At 53.0% G+C, this 17394-nt stretch overlaps 1 protein-coding gene across 4 annotated transcripts in view; it reads left to right on the forward strand.

The window, feature by feature from the left end:
* Positions 1 to 17394, forward strand: part of LOC133100091 (neural cell adhesion molecule 1) — a 316904-nt gene that overhangs the window by 298713 nt on the left and 797 nt on the right. The window contains exons 15-18 of one of the 4 annotated variants that reach the window (XM_061203992.1): positions 3172 to 3352; positions 13120 to 13327; positions 14539 to 14655; positions 15645 to 16451. In XM_061203992.1, coding sequence (XP_061059975.1) covers positions 3172 to 3352; positions 13120 to 13327; positions 14539 to 14655; positions 15645 to 16451 — 1313 coding nt within the window. The remainder of the gene's footprint in view (positions 1 to 3171; positions 3353 to 13119; positions 13328 to 14538; positions 14656 to 15644; positions 16452 to 17394) is intronic. The other 3 variants (XM_061203993.1, XM_061203994.1, XM_061203995.1) reach the window with 3 other exon arrangements.

Raw genomic sequence — 17394 nt, forward strand, 5'->3', positions numbered from 1 at the left:
ACATATAGCATGGATAAACACACTGAGACCATTTTAAAACCTCTAAAATGATTTTGGTGACGACAAATCCATACCATGATTGATTTTTCTGCTTCCTAAATTATTCTACGAAGTTATCTTGCCATCACCCTGTACTTTTTGCAAATAACATACTGATATCTGATAATCACACTTGGATAAAGTGTGTATCATAGGCCAGGCATGCAGGCCCATGATCACATGCATTTTCTTCTCCCCAAGAACCCTACGAAGTTGGTCTTAATGATTATCCCCACTTTACAGAGGAAGTAAGTGAGGCTTATGCAGTCAGTGACCGCGTGACTCATACAGCCAGGCAACCAGGGTTTGAATCCAGGTCTGTGTGCCTGAAGAGATGGGGTCCTTAGCCCCCGGCCTGGACTGCCTCAGGTCCTAAACCAGCTCCTTCCCTCACCCCACCCCCAGTGCTCATGCAGTCCACCTGAGCTGTTGTCACCCTGCTGTCCGGCTACCAGTGAGCCTGGCCGTAAGCCTTTTCTTCTGGGTTTGCCCACCACCCATCTAAGATTTCTGACATTCCACCTGTCATCCCCGACCCCAAACTGAAAATCATCCCATTGTGGTTTTTTGGTTTTAGAATGACCCTTGACCATTGCCTTCCACAACCAATTGCTGAGAGGTTTAGAGGCAGCCTCTGAGCATTGGAAATAGCCTCTTGCTAGGATTTCTTGCCCGTAGAAAATAATGAACTTGAGAGGAGTTTTCTTTCTTCAGATAGCCCCCCAAATAGGCTTTTCCCAGGAAGTTTGACATACTCCCTCTCTGCCTTTTGATCAGCCCTGCTTGAAGTGCCGTGGGAGCCCTAACCCGGTTAGGTTTACGGAGAGTGCGCACAGCACAGAGCACTCCTGGGCACACGTCTCAGCCGCTGGGCAGCCTGTCAGTCCACTCAGCCCTCTCCTACTTAACTGTGAAGTCCGGTGTGAGCCTGATGTTGGAGGAGGAGCCTCAGTTGACTTTCCTAAGGCCCAGCCCAGAGGCACCACCATCTGAGAGGTCCCTGTGGTTTCCTTGCTGTGGAGTAGGATGCAGGGACTGGGCAGGTGGTCCCATGGAGCCCACTGGAAGTGGGCAGTGTGGGGGGAGGATGTTATTATGTGTTGTTATGCTGATGTGGCCCAACAGACATGGGACCTAATTCCAGCTTTGGGACCTGAATAGGTCACCCAGTCTTCCATAATCTCCATTTCTCCATCAATAAAATGGGGAGAGCTTATCGAGCTGTTGTAAAGATTAGTTATAACATAAGCAAAGAACCTGAAATGTGCCTGACACTTGGAAAACTCTGTACATGGTAACTGTGATAATCACTGCTATGATGCAGGCTGGGGCTGGAAATATCTCCCTTATGAGGCCACATCAGGTGTCAGTGTTCCAGAAGAGCCGTCCCAGCTGTGCCAGGCAGGCCTGCCTTAAAAAGACAATTGGGGCAAAACACTGGGATATGTTAGACTTCGACAACCTTAACTGTCCTCTCTCTTCCACCTCAAAATCCTAATGTTTGCTGAACATTACTATTATTATATATTATTAATATGTATTACATAATGTATATGTAATGTATATATTACGTAATGTATACGTAATTACATTTTCCCATATTTCAGGCTGTTCCTCAAAATGTACCAGGTTCATAAAAGTTAAATCTGCAGTTGTAAGAGCAGCTAAAAGAAAATACAAGCACATGACAGAAAAAAAAAACAACACTTCTCTCTAAAATGGTGATAAATATATATATATTATGTACAACGTAATGTTTGCTTTATATTCTGGCTCTCTCTTTTGTAATGATATTTGCCAAGGAAAGAAGCCTTTCAGAGAAAGAGTACAAAAGCTGCTGAATTTCTTCGTTTTAAATTAAAATGAGGCACATGCTGACACTCTCAGGAGCCAACTTAGAGCCCTAGCCCGGCTTCCAGTTAGACTCTGAGGACACGAGCGCCCCCTTCCAGCATTTCCCTACACTGGTCATGGCCATGACACGAGTGCTATCCCATTCCTAAAGGTATCTCTTTGGCTGGTACAAAGCATTTTTCTGGGAAGACGGCTGGCTCTCCTGGAATGTAACTCTTCCACCAGCCTCAGCCATGGGCTAGACCACCTACCAGGTGACACTGCTAGCATGTTCTGCTCTTCCGGGGAGCAGCCCAATATCCAGTAGACGTGAGTCAACGGCTCCCACCCAGAACAAACTCACTGGCAAACGTGTAGGATAGAACTGGAAAGAACATTCGAGAAAAGAGGGGCACCTATAACTCCAGTTTCGTGTCTGAAATTATGCCCTGGGCAGTGCTCTGCTGAGCTGAGTGTACCTTGTAGGCACTCTGGGCACCTCAGCCTTGGACCTGACGGAAGAATTCACACCTGTGACACCTCCAGCTCCAGTCTCAGAGACCAGGTCACACTGCATGGAATAGGACCATCCAGTTCAGTGCAGCAGATGTGTGTTGAGCTCCCTTCTACGAAAGGCTTTGGGCGCAGAGGCTCTTGGCCACAGCTCGACTGCCCATGTGGCTTGGGGAAGTCACCTGACCTCTCCCTCCCTTCCCCGTCATCAGCTTTAGTAAGGGCCTGGCAAAAGCGCTGGCAGGCTTGTTGTAGGGATGCAGTGAGAAAATGTGCAGAAAGCCTTTAGTCCAATGCCTGGCATGTAGTGGGTGCTCCATAAATGATAGTTTTTATTTTTAATAAAAGTGGAATCTGTGCAGTGTTCCCATGTCAGGGAGGTGAGTCACACACCTGAGTGTGACCAACATTCTGAAACAGAACAAGAAACACAGTTGTTGGATTACTCTTCTAGGTCATCCTCAGGCCATGGGCCAGCATTCCAGAGTGTAGCTTGGGTCCCTGCATGCTCTCAAGGTGATGCACAGGACATTGAAGAGTTGGCCCCATGCCACACTGGCAGTCTGCCGCTGTTTGTATTTGCAGGCACGCACGGTTGACCTCCTAACCTGCATGATCATTTACCTTTGGGTTTTTCAGGCTGGTTAAGAATAAAGACCATGTGCTATATTTGGTTTTTATTTCTGTTTTGCACAGTCCCTTATGTTCCTCCTGTTAGCTGGTCTTAGCAGCTATTTCATCTAAAGCTTTCTGGTGTCTTGTATCTTTCTTGCCGGTTTCTCCCAGAAGATCTCCTCCGAATGGAAACCAGAGATCAGGCTCCCATCCGGTAGTGACCACGTCATGCTCAAGTCCCTGGACTGGAATGCCGAGTACGAGGTCTATGTGGTGGCTGAGAACCAGCAGGGAAAGTCCAAAGCAGCTCACTTTGTGTTCAGGACCTCGGCCCAGCCCACAGCCATCCCAGGTATGACGGCTTTGCTTTCTGTGAGTTTCCCGCTTTGAATTAATGCACAAGTGCCGCACCTCCTAATGTGCCTGAACAGCCCCTGACAACTCGCTTGCTTACAGCCATCCTCATGATCGGTTGCCCATGCAAAGCTTAGTTTTGCTTTGTACCTGGCTGTGCAGTAGGTTGCAATGGACTGGACCCCCAGGAAGGCTTGGCCAGGCCTCCTGAGTGAAGGTCCTGTGTCATTCAGCCTTGGAGGACTGATGATAAGCCAGTCCGCGGGACCCCTCAGATGGGAAAGACCCCAGCTCCAGCCAAGCTTTGGATGCTGGTTGAGGAAGGATCCTTTTTCGAGACCTTATCTGCTATCTACGATTTCATACAAGGACCACGTAACTATTTTTAAGCACTTTCTATCTGATGCTTGCTTACCTGCACAACTGTGGTCCAAATCTCTTCTCTGTGGGAACCCCGAGAGAAGGAACATATGGTGCCCAGTTAGTTAGTTAAAAATCCTCTCTGCCAAGGGCCTCTCAATGGAAAGAAAGATTAAATTGAGCCACTTGAAACAGAACAAGGGGAGAAAGTAGACGCTGGAAACCCCCATCCATGAAAGGCAGTCCAGTCTGCTAGAGGCTGGGATGGGAGCAGCTCTCCCAAGAGATGCAGATCTGTCTCTAGGGATCCAGGACCAACTCAAGTGTGGGAATAAAGTGAGAGTTCTGCTTTCCGGCCCAGCTGGCTTGCTGCTGATGGCCAGTCTCCTCAATGACCTAATTCCTCAGAGCAGAAAGAGATCTTCATTGTCCCTCTCTGCTTTTCCAGAGCAGCCAGATGCCAACCACAGGCAGGAGAGGTGGGCATAGAACATACAGCTGCAGCCTAGTGGAGGGGTCCAAGTATGGTAGGAAGATGCTCCAACCTCCCAGTGGCCTTCGTCTGGCCTCCATTATGCCTGTCCTGTCTAGAGTGCTTGCTCCCAGCTCTCAGCTCAGTGATCACAATTGCTCTTTCCAGAGGGAGAGAGGCCAGAAAGGACATGGGCTACTATGACACAGGGCTGTGTGTGTGGAAGTGGGTTAGTCGAGCAGCAACAAAGTAAGATCAGTGTGTGCTTCCCGATGGTTGGTTGTGCATGAGTGTGTGTGTCTGATAGATGTGTGCGGGCCCCCAGGGAGTTGGCGGCCATAGCTGAGAAGTGTCCGTGGTCCTCCCCTCTGCATTGACAGGGAGACCCCTTAGCATAGGCTAGGGTGGGTGTCTCTCTGCAGGCACTGGTCACGTGGTCAGTGATGAAGCCAAGGCATCTAGTTGTGACTGTAAACAATGTTCTCCTGACTGCTTCATAGGCTGTCCAAATAGAGGTGGCCCTCTCTATTCTCTGCCGCTTCTGTCTCTGCGTTCTTGGGTCAGTTTTTCTCTGAAACTGACAGTGTGGTGGGAGTGTCCAGATCTGCTCGGCTTTTATGGGGCACTTAGGAGATGGGGGAGTGAGAAGCCTTGAGTGATTTCTTTGCAGTGAGACAGATTTCTCCTGGCATCTATTTCCTTGGGTAAGACTTCGTAGGTGGTGATTCCGACACACTGCGTTCCCAGGCTGGGTACTGCCAGCGGCATCAGCTTCTGGGGTTGGAGAAGTTGGGGCCACTGTATGTCAGATACAGAAATTCTGGGAAGACCAGTCCCCCGGGTCCTGCCCACCGGAGTTGTCAGAGTCCTTCTGGCTAATCTCCCAGGCTCCCAGTTAAACGGGAGGGTTGGAGGGGCTATTCACCTCCCCAAGAGGGCTTCAGGCTCTACTGCATAGGTTTTAGAAGGAGGTTGCTTGGTTGGACTTCTCTGGGACCTGGGAATAAAACCTCTGAATTATGAGATGTACGTTCACGGTGGAATTCTGTGGTCAGTGGGTGGTGGAGGTGAGAGGTGCAGAACTAGATTCTCTTTAAGAGCGCTATGGGTGGGGGGATTGTACAATAGGAAGAAGAGTCCGATTTATTGCTGAAAAGGTGGCCCCCATCCTTGCATACAGTTTGCTGCATATACTACAGTGATCAGATGCATCTCTACCCCAATGTGTAAAAAGCTCTAGAGACTAGAAGGCCGTGGGGAGACTCCTGACTGCATCTTAGAGACCTCCCCTTATCAAAGGTAACACTTTCCTAATCAGACTCTTGTATTTGCCTGTGGAGGCTTCTGTTCTCTCACTTAAATTTCATTTGCTCGCTGACCCCTAACCCCTGAATTCACCCTGCTGTGCTGCTTCTGGCCTTGCTGAGCTTCGGAACTGGCCTTATGGTGATAATACCGCACTGAACTCTTCTCTAACCTTTGTCAGTTTAATTTACAAAGTTGAATTAACCTTTGATTCTTGCATTTTCTATATTTGACCTATTCTTTTTTTCTTTTTATCTATTTTTTTTTTCTCTGTTTCTGTCTCTTCCTTCTCTTTCCTCCTCCCCCCTCCCCTTCCTGTGTCTGTCGTCACACATATCACCTTGGACGTCACTGGGACATCCCCACTGCCGCATTTGTTTTTAAACAATCACATTCTCTCTGGGGACCCATTGCTTGGCACCTGCAGCGACCTTGGGAGGCTCCTCCGCATCCTACACCTTTGTCTCATTGCTTTTCTCTGCAGTGACTCTTCTCTTGCTCTGTTAGGAACTTGAATGCCAAAAAAATTAATTTGCCTAAAAGCCCAGTTCCTACGATAATGATCAGTGCCCCCTTTGGAAGAATCTGTCAGGACTGCCATGGCCACACCACCAAGCTCTCTGTGGAAGAGGAAGGTTTGGCAATTGGAAAAAGCTGGACCTCCAGACTTATTACCCTTCACAGATACTTTTGTGCCACTTCATAAGGAGTTTGCCCCCTTTTTCATAGCAGTATAAAAATGTTTGGGAGCGCTTCTCTTTAAACTCTCTCTATATAATATATATTAAAAAAAAAAAAAACCATTACACTAAGTTTACAGAAAAGTTTCTGCACATCTGCTACTGGTTGCATTTTTGGTTCTTACCTGAAAATGATGTAGCAGAGAAGGATTTCTAAGTACTCTCTAAAGCTTGCATCAGATTGTTAAAATCACCCCGTGTCCCCATTGTAACCCTGTGCTCCTCTGCTGCCCTTCAATAAGTAGTTGGCTTCGCTCGCATTTAAGTGCCCCTGGCAAGCCCGCTGCGATTCGCCGGAGCATTTTGCTGGCATGATGGGCAAAGTAAGTCACCCTGTTGCCCATGCAGCGGAAGAACTCGGATTTGTTGAGTATTTTCTGGGGCTGATCCAACATCCTGGGAGGCGCCTTGGTCCTGGTAGTATAACCAGCACCCGACGCTGGCTCTGTGAACAGGGCCAACCTAGGACGTGCCCAGCACCTGTGGGCTCTGGAAGGTGCGTGTCTCCCAGTCAGGGTGATACCTGCTACATGGCTACAGATCAGCCACAGACCTCGTGTCTTGGCGGATGTGGCCCAACTGTGACCCACATTATCGCGTAAGCATCAGTCCCCCAGGTTGGAAGCATCCACTGTGAGCCTGGCGCGAGTCGCACCCTCTCCCCACACGTGCTCAGTAGAGCGCGAGGCAGGGCCAGCCCGGAGTGCCCATAAATTGGAACCCAGCCAGCCTGTCATACTGCCTGAGTGCCCCGACCCCCTGTCGGTCAGTGGCTTCAGTGACATTTTAAAAATTCTGGTGGAAGCCAGCTTCCCCTCTGCTGTTGGGGGTACCCCCCGACATGCCCAGGAGAGGAGGTGAGGTGCATTTGTTAAAGTTCCCCATAGAGACTCGGGTGAATCCTGCTCAGGGGCGTCAGTGTCTGAGCTCGGGGGTACCTTCTCCTGAATAAAAACTGCCCCCTCCGTTGTGGTCACATATCATTCCACATATCTCATCTCTGAGCATCTCCACAGAATTTTGTTCTTTTTGGTTTCTTTACTTTTTGGTTCTGTTGTTATTTTCAAAGACGAGCCTTTCTCTTTGGGAATCCAAATGATCCTATGGTCTGCAGGGCAGAGCTGCCCGTGTCAGTGGGCACAGGCCCGTGTCCCCAGCGCTGGCAGTTTAGAGGGTCAGGTACACACACCGGAGGCCACAGGCTACCCAACAGCTCAGCCAGGCAGCGCCTCTCGCCCCAGCCCTGTTGGCCTCCAGCCCTGCCATGAACCTCTCCCCCGGGATCCCCCATCTCCCGTCCCACCATGGCAGCAGGAGCAGACACGGTTCTTAGGCACAAGGCAGAGTATCAAGAAGAGGCCCATGGTGCCTCCGGGCCCGGCGTAGAATCCCAGGGCCATTAGGAGGGCAAAGGAGGGAGAGGTGGTCCTCACGCAGGTCATCCGTCACTGTCCCCTGACTCCCGGCAGGCTCTTGGTATCATCTTCGGCAGAAGTTGCATATTCAACCAGGAGGGCCCATCTCAGAGGTCTGCCCCACCCTGGTTCCAGTCCCATAGGCAAGGGCCTATGTCTGTGTTTCTGAAGATCTGGCCCAAAGTGTGGGGAGGCCTGACATCCATGACCCTGTCCCCTCAGCTTATTCTGGGCCAGGCAGGCCTCAGCTGAAGCAACTTTGGGGTCATTGCATTGGCCCCATTCAGACAGGCCCATGGTTTGTAAGGGATGCCCTTCGGGAGACAGCATTCAGGCACGCCCACTCCCACCGGACACTGAGTTCTCTCATGGTGGCTGCAGCCCTCAGCCCTGCCGGGAACCCCTAAGACAGGCCCTGAAGGAGGGAACGCTCGCTGCCCCGCTCAGCCGCCCTGCCCCTGCGCCCTGTCTCAATGCTGCCCAGTCTCAACACGCCACAGGGCTTCTCTGCTCATTTTTTGGAATATTTATACGGCAGGTGTGGATCACGTTTTTCTACTAATAAGAATGCTAACATTGTTGTGTAGATAATCAGCGAGGCCTTGACGAAGTTTACACCTTTGCATTATTAAAGGAAATAACAGTTCATGTGGACTCACCAGCGTGTTTGGATTTTATTTGATAGTTGTGTGTCCTACAAAGTGCCCAAATCCCTCTGCCGCCACCTCACAGGTACCTGGATTACTCTGATTGCCCCAGAGAGCCCTTTAAATTGGACCCCAAACTCGTGCTTGCTGAGTGGAGTTCTAGCCACAGGAATCGCTTTCCCTTCCTCGTGAGGAGCGATGCAGTTTTCTCAGCTCTCCTAAGAGCTGCTGTGGGTCACCGCCTCCTTGGACTTTCCCCAGCAGACAGGGCGAGGGGAAAGTGCCTTTGCAGAGCCAGAAGGTGGTCACCTTGGGATCAGGGGCACACTCTGGGCCACCAGAGCCACAACTCTGTTGCAAGTTCTCCCGATAGCACGGCTCCCTTCACGACTTCATATCAGAGGCTTCACAGAGTGACGTGGTGACAGAGAGAATCTAAGAGAAGGGTCTCATTGGCAAGCCCTATTCTGTTTATAATCACGCTTAGTTGGATGCCTCCTGAAAGCCCCAAGGCCAGCCATCTATTCAGCAGATTCCAGGAAGGAACAAGCAGACGAGTGAACCAGAACCTCAGCTTAATGGTTCCGAGAGTCGGAGGCGGGAGGGGGCACTTCTGCACTGATGTCCCGCGACACAGTGACTCGGGCCCCCTCAACTGCAAGGTGGGAGATATCTTCCCATTTTGAGGCATTTATGAGCATAGGCACTTGTAGGTCTCAGTCTTGGGCAAGCCAGGTGTTCAGTGCCGACACCTCGCAGACCAGGAACCACAGAGGATGGGCAGTCCCAGCTTCATAGCCCTACCGTTCAGCGCAGCTCTAAGCCCAGAGGTTGTGGAGGAACTGCTCCCAAGAAGCACTCTATGTATGCAGGTGTGCAGTTGGGGTAGCCAGGAGAGGTCAGGGGAAGGTCATGCAAAGATAGACCCCAAAGTTGTTTTCTTTTCCTTTTGTAAAATGTTAAGCAGGATGCAGGAGATAACCTTTGTCCTTCTAGTTTCCTGGACTAAACAATTCTGTAACAGCCACCAAGAGGTAATGAATGTTGGCTTGACTTGGATACCCTTTCATTTGCATCCGGTGTTTCCTTTATTTACAGTTTTTTGTAAAAGCTCCGCACATCCTTTCTCCAGCTTGAGGGGTACCTCACTTCCTCTGGAAGTCTAGACGCTTAATGGTGAACTGGGTGGTCCCTTGGGGATAAGTCTTTGCTCTCTCTCCATCCATCCAGTACATCAGTTAGGTCAGGGCCACCAGGTAAGACTGCACAACTCATCCTTGGGTGGGGAGTCATAGGAACAGCTGTTATTCATTGTAATGCAGGCAGAAAACTTAGAAACAGTGGTCCTCAAAGTCTGGGGTGCATAAGAATCACTGGGGTGCTCCATCAAATTCTGAGCCTGAGCCTCACCCCCAGAGATTCTGACTTGGTGGAATGGGGGATCCCCAGAATCTGAATTCTTAACAGAGCACCCCAGGAATTCTGCTGCAGGTGGAGAAACATTATGCTAAAAAGTATTTATTTTTCAACTAAAGATAAAATTGTAAGAATCAATGAATAAAGATGGGACCTACCAATTGTCTTGCAGGGAAAAGTCCTGCTCAGTACACACTGTGGAGGACATGGACATTAGGGAATCTGTACCCTGTGCTGGGGACTGTAGGACATCTCACATGCAATGACAGGTTCTTAGAGTTGAAGAGGACCTGAAGACATCCTCTAGCCTAGGCTCTTCCCAGTGCAGGAAACTCATCCAGAGCATTATGGTATCCCGGCCAAGGGATTTTCCAGCCTCTGCTTGAATGCCTCTGGCAACAGGGAGCTCTTCCAAGGCAGCTCACACCACACTTAAATAGCTCTTGTGTGTTAGTTCTGTCTCATGTGAGCTCAAGTTTGCCTCCTACCCCCATAGTTGCCATCCACTAGGGACACTGAATAAGACTACTTCCTTCTCATGACACACCTTTAAATATTTGGAGACAGTGTTCTTATCTCCAAGGCTAAACACTGTTCCTTTGTTCAACAAATATTCTTTGAACATTTCTTATAAGTTGGGTTGTCCTAGATGCTGGGGAGACAAGAGACAGACAGGGTACCTGCCAGGATATTCTAGAGGGTGGGGCAGCCAGATGAAAAGCATGTCAATGAACAGAAAATGGCAGATAGTGGTAAGAAGAGAATAAAACAGGGTAATGTGGTAGGTACTGGGTAGAGGTGCCTGAGTAGATAAGAGATCGGGGCAGGGGAGGGGGGAACCTCTGCAAGAAGGTGACATTTGAGCTGAACCTGCAGGATAACAAAGAGCCACCACAAGGTGACGGGGCTGGAGGGTTCCAGGCAAGGCATCAGCCAGGCACTCTGACAGGAACGGGCTGGGCGTGGTGAGCAGATAGAATGGGGGCGCTCCCGGCTGGAGCACAGGGATGGGCGGCAGGGCTCAGTGCCCTGAGTTATGATGCTCAGAGGAGTGGGAGAGTCCACAGCACGTGTAGCACCTTTTAGACCAAGGGAAAGAATTTGAATTTTATATCAAATGAGAGAGAAGACCATTGCCCTACCTTCTGTTTTATATCAGTCTCGTCGTCCTCCTGGCCCTTGGAGGTGTTGGCCTTGGCCTTCAGAGCAGTGCAGCCCTCCGATGGGTCTGCTGAGCCCAGAGCACAGGTGGATAACGGCTGCTTCTCCCACACGGAGCAGCTTTGCAGTGGTTTATTTTTCTTCCTTAGAGACGTGACTAGTTCCCTAAAACCATATTTATGTATAAACCTCAGAACATGGTGTTAGTGCCTTTGAGTCCAAAAATACAGACATTCTTTCCCCACAGAAATACCTTAGGCTCCTTCTGCAGGAAGTAGACACTTAACACCTATTGGGTACGGGTGTCAGCTGGCCTCCAGCCCTGAGTCATGGGATGGGGAGGAAGCCCAAGGCCGTATTTCTTCCCTGTTCAGGGAAGCAGCTTTGGTATTCTGAAGACCAGGAAGGCCTGCATGTCTTTCTTTGCTTTTGTGTGTGGATGTGTGGGCACCACAGGGAAGCAGAGTGGACGGTGTGCTACTGGGGAGAAGACCGGCTCTAGCTGAACGCAGGGACCCGTGGCCGGTTTCCTGCTGCCAAAGCCCAGAGACAGAGTGGCCAGAGCTGGGTCCTCTGAGCATGGAGCCCGTTGCCAGACTCGGGCCTTCCTGGGGAACAGGCTGTGTCTTCAGTGTGGGGTTGAAAGGGACCAGTGGGGGAGCCTGAGGAGGGGCTGGGAAGCAAGAACAAGGTCCCAAGGAGCCAAAAATATTCAAGATCCTAGGAGGCTCCTGCGGCGTAGGCCCAGCTGAGCCCTGGGTGCCAGGAATTAGGTTGTGAGTGGTCGTCTCTTACGTGCTGGCCAGTGGCCTATACCCTGAATTGAAGTTAGAAATAAGGGCCATCAGAATAGGACAGCAGTTGAAGGAGCCCCGCCATGCCTGAGCAGGGCCCCTGGGACACACAGAGGGCCGCCCAGGAGCACAAACCACAGGGAGACAGAGTGTGTGGCCCATCTCTGTCACCTTGAGCTACTGTTCTTTCCATCATTTGGCACGTGATGTGGCCAGAGGCCCCTGGGCCTGGCCCAGATTCAGCAAAGGCCCAGTGAGACCCAGGTTGTGTTGGCCACAGTTCCTGCCTCCAGTCAACAGGCCTGGGTGACCCCAGTGGGTCCGGAGGACACAGGAAGCTTCAGACAAGGTCTGGTGGTACGATGGGGCTGCCCCTTCTGGAACCCTGTCTTCCCAGAAGAAGAAAAATGAAGCAGGGTACCCACTTTTCAGCCTGGGGTCATGGTTTCCACACCGGCTTCCACAGAGCTCCGCATGAGTCCTTGCTTCCCCCAGCACAGCCTTCCGCCTCCCAGATGCTGGTGGGAATCACCAAGCGGTCAGGGGTCCACCGCAGGCACCTAGCAACCATCACAAGGGGACCCGATGGAGCCGAGCCTGGGGTCCTTCTGTGATACCATCAATAGCCCAGGGCCCCCAGGGGATTCTAGATGGACACCAGGGAGTAAGACACAGAGGTTGAGTCATTCAAGTGAGTCCAGCTAGAGCGGGGATGCTGGGTGCTGCTCAAAGGTGAGAATGTGTGTCCGTCTGTGGTGGGCACGTGTCCTGTGTGAGTGAGCCTGTCGTGCGTGCGTGCGTGCATCTCTGGGTGAGTCGGCTGGGTTTCCTGAAATCTGATCCAAGCGTGCCTGGCTCCCAGATGGTGAGTATTCCCAGACCTTCCACCTTGCCCTCTGGGCCTGGCGAGGCCCCTATATCTCCAGAGTAAGTGAGCTTCATTCGTCTTCTTGGTGCAATGAAGAAGGATGTGGTCCAAAGTCGGGATCCTCTGGAGCGGCTCCTAAAAAGGGGGAAGGAAGCGCGGAGGTGCGCGGGGCATCTTGTTGTGCCTGACGTCACCACAAGCCCAAAGGAAGCCCTGGGAACCCTCTGTCGCCCCATCTGGGACCCTGTCCCTGGCAGCTCCCAGGGCTCACGGGGAGACCAGCTGAGTGTGGGTTGAGAGCAGGGATTGAGACACAGTGCCCAGTCTCCTCCTGACTTGTGGGTGCCTTGTGCCCTTGTCCCCTGGTCTATGAGAGAAGGCTGCCATCCTTCCCTCTTGAAGATAGAAAGAGACCCTGTTGTCTCAACACCTGCGGGTAGAAAGGCCCCAGGGAAAGTGTCACTCTGAACACAGATGCCACAGCCGTCCTGTGGGCTCTACCCCACCCCCAGGGCTGTTGCTCGGCAGGTCCAGGTCTGCATCTCAGTGTACTAACCAACACCATCCCTCTCTCCCTCCCCCCCAAGCCAACGGCAGCCCCACCTCAGGCCTGAGCACGGGCGCCATCGTGGGCATCCTCGTCGTCACCTTCGTCCTGCTCCTGGTGGCCGTGGACGTCACCTGCTACTTCCTGAACAAATGTGGCCTGCTCATGTGCATCGCCGTCAACCTGTGCGGAAAAGCCGGGCCTGGAGCCAAGGGCAAGGACATGGAGGAGGGCAAAGCCGCCTTCTCGTGAGTGCAGATCCACCCGCTGCTGCGGAGTGCTAGACTCTGCCCCGGCCTGGGGTCCAGCAAGGGAGCCACCTCAGCTTCCCCATTGGAAACCCCGAGGGGAGCAGAGCATTAGAGAACTGTCTCTCAAAGCAGGGTCTTCAGGGGTACCTGTTTAAAAAGCAGACACCTGGACCCAACCCCACAACTAGAATCGCATAGACGTTTGAAATCCCTACATAGGTCAAAATGAGGGGAATTGTCAGAGCTAAGCCTGGAGGGGAGCTACCAGGGAGGGGTCAGCATTTGAGAGACACACTTGCCTTGCTGCCATTCATGCATCCATCATTCAACAAATATTTATGGCGCAGCCGCTACGGGCACGGCACCATCTCCAGGCATTAGGGGACAGCAGTGAACAAAGCAGATGAAAATACCTGTCCTCCTGGAGGACGATCCAGCATCCTCCTGGAGGATGTGCTCCAGCATCTCTGGAGAAACAGATCCTGAGCCAAATAGCAGGAACCTTCACAGACTGTCACTGGGTGGGGCTGAGGTGGAGCAAGGCGAGAAGGGACGGAGCAAGGAAATAAGTTGTTAGCACCACCCCATGCCAGGCACTGTATATACATATACATACATCATATACTTATACATGTATGTACATGCATATACATATACGTATACATGTTTTACTTACATATACGTATAGCTATACTTACACATGTATGTACTTACATATACTTATACGTATACACTTACACGTATACATACATCATATACTTACACGTATACATACTTAACATATACGTACACGTATACTTATATATACATCATATACTTATCCGTGTTCGTACTTACGTATACACATACACATACGCATACATACTTACGTGTATACGAATATAGATGACTTGAGCACTGAACTGTGCCAGGCACTGTGCTAAGCACTTTATATCCATTATCTCAGTTAATGTTCATAACGTCTAGGCAAGGTAGAGACTGTTATTTGCCCCATTTTCCAGGTGAGGAAACGGAGGTATGGGTGAGCAGGTCACACAGCTAGTGAGAGCGGGGGCTGAGATGACGCACTTGACTCTGGTTCTGGATCCCACCGCCACCCCCTCTCAGCCTCGGGCCAGGCACAGGTGCCTGAGCTGTAGCTGGCTTCCCTGGGAGCCCCCTGCATCCCCCAGCTCCCTGGGATGGAACCAGCAGAGCTGTCTCCACAGGAAAGATGAGTCCAAGGAACCCATCGTGGAGGTGCGAACTGAGGAGGAGCGGACCCCAAACCACGACGGAGGGAAACACACTGAGCCCAACGAGACCACGCCGCTGACGGAGCCCGAGTACGTGGGCGGGTCGGGCTGCCACCTCCTCGGCAGAGCCTCACACCCACCGCATCACCCTACGCACAGCTCCATGCTTCCCACCCACGGCTCCCCGCCGAGCATGGCAGGCCAGAATTCTGGAGTGCTGGGCCAGGAGCGCCTGACCCCACTCTCTCCCTAGAGACGAGGCATTCTTGATTCTACCTGGGTGGCTGTGGATGCCTTAAAGCCTCCGTGCGTACGTGGGATCCCTAGACCCTGTGCCCAGGTCACACACACATTCTGGAAATGGCTTAAGTAGACAAAACTTCATTGAGAGAGGCTGAGCTTAGCAGATTCTGTTTAGGATTTCCAAGAATTCTAGGGCTTTCTGCATTCTTCCTAAAAGGGCAAGGGAAGCTGGGGCCCTGGTAAAAGCTCCCTGGTTCTCCTGGTCTCGGAAGCCTTGGGGACCCTCGGTCAGAAGCCACATCCAGCTGTGATGGTAATGACCACATGGGTATCGTGGGTCCTGTGGGTTTGAAGGAAATGGAGTTTCATGGAAGCACAGAATCTCTGGCTGGACCACCCACAGCCCTGAGGGACCACGTGGAGCCCTCTTCATCTCTGGGGCAGGTGGGCCCAATTCCCCAGGGACCTATGACGCCTGCGGTGGTGGACGCTGAGCTCCAGCTGGCCTCTCCCTGAGTCGAGATGCAGGCAGGGGTCCGACAGAGCCGCCAGGGCCCTAGGGAAGGGAGCCCCGTGCAGATCGGGAGGGGAGTCAGCAGGGAGGAAGGTGACAGGCCCTGTTAGACTGCCGAGTTCTCTGTTGTCTCCTGTGTCCTCTTCTGCCCGCCTGGGCGTGTGCTTCCTCTTGCGTCCTCCTCTCTCTGTGGGCCTGTGTCCATGCCTGTGCGTCCCCCGCATGCCAGCCCCCGGCCCCCGCCTTGGCCTCCGCCCTTCCCGGCTTCTCTGTCCGTCTCAGCTTCATCGTCTATCTCTTCTACTTCCTGTCCTCCCCACAGGCTGCCTGCTGACACCACAGCCACTGTTGAGGACATGCTGCCTTCTGTCACCACCGTCACCGCTAACTCTGACACTATCACCGAAACCTTTGCCACTGCTCAGAACAGCCCCACCAGTGAGACCACCACCCTCACCTCCAGTATCGCCCCCCTGGCCACGGCCACCCCTGATTCAAACTCTGTGCCCGCCGGCCAGGCCACCCCTTCCAAGGGGCCCAGCGCCGCCGCCACCTCCCCGCCCCCAGCCTCAGCCCCCAAGGTCGCCCCCCTCGTTGACCTGAGCGACCCCCCGACCTCAGCCCCCGCCGCCAGCAACCTGTCCTCTAGCGTCCTGGCAAACCAGGGGGCCGTGCTCAGCCCCAGCGCCCCTGCCAGTGCGGGCGAGGCCCCCAAGGCCCCTCCGGCCGGCAAGCCGGTCCCCCCCCCGGCCGGGGCAGCTGGTCCCCTAGCGGTGGCACCGACGACCCCCACCCCAGAAGCCCCCCAGGCCAAGCAGGAGGCTCCCGGCACCAAAGGTCCGGACCCTGAGCCCACCCAGCCCGGCACCGCGAAGAGCCCGGCCGAGGCAGCCAGGGCCCTCGCCAGCCCGAAGAGCGAGGCGGCCTCCATCAGCACCACAAACCCTGCCCAGGGCGAGGACTTTAAAATGGATGAAGGGAACTTCAAGACCCCAGATATTGACCTTGCAAAGGATGTTTTTGCAGCCCTGGGCTCTCCTGCTCCCGCCGTCGGGGCCAGTGGACAAGCCCCTGAGCTTGCTCCTTCCACGGCCGACGGCGCTGTTCCTCCTGTGCCAGCCAAGACCGAGTACGGCCTCTCTCTGTCCACTGTCGTCGGGGGGTGTCCCGTGGTGGTGTGCGTTTGTGCTGTGTCCTCCCTGTTAGATGTGTCTTCAGCCTACTCCAGAGCTTCTCCGAGGCGACTGTCAGCCAGGGGCTGGGCCGAGGCAGAGAGTGGGCACAGGCAGCAGGCCCGGCAGGCAGCCGCCTGCTGACTAATTAGGCCACGTTAATTAGGTTTTATCCTTATCATCTTAGCAGTGGCGTCTGTCGTCCCTGCAGGAGCCTTTGCATTCGGGCCACGGATGAGCGTAGCTTGGGAAGTGAGCTAAAGGAGGTCAAGGTGCCCTGATCGGCCACCCTGGGGCCCGCAGGCGGTGTGTCATCCAGGGCAAGGCCGAGTCCCCAGCAGAATGGCACGGGTATTCGGGAAGTAAGGAGGCAGACCCTGAGGCTCGTGTGGGGAGAGGCTCTGTGTGGTCCAGAAGGCCCCGTCACACTCCAACCGACACACCCACCCTTGCTTCTCCTGCCCTTGAGTGACTGGGAAGACACAGAGCTCCCAAGCACTGAGTGACCGCTGGGTCTTCCAAGTTCGAGGCCAGGTCCTTCAGCTTACAGGATTCTTCAGTGTGAGGCCAAAATGCAGGGGCACCAGCTGGGGCTGGGGTCTGAGTCTGCTCTGGTACGTCCTTAAACCAGATTCTCACTCTTGGGACTGATAGAGGCAGAGTCAGACAGAGGCCTTTATAGAGGCTCCTGTGGCTGCTCCCAGATAAGCGGAGGTGCTGCCACCAAGAGCAGCAAGGGGACCCTCACCAGGAGCCCCGAATCTGTCAGAAAATAAAAGGACAGCCCCGCCCACTCCACCCCACTCAGCTCCCCTGCAGCCCGGCAGCCCACTCTGGCCTCTCACCTGACTCCCATGGAAAGCTGCCTCAGTAACAGAGCATTTTCTTACCCTGCCTGGG

The sequence above is a fragment of the Eubalaena glacialis genome, chromosome 10, assembly GCF_028564815.1.
Source record: "Eubalaena glacialis isolate mEubGla1 chromosome 10, mEubGla1.1.hap2.+ XY, whole genome shotgun sequence".
Classification (NCBI taxonomy): Eukaryota; Metazoa; Chordata; class Mammalia; order Artiodactyla; family Balaenidae; genus Eubalaena; species Eubalaena glacialis.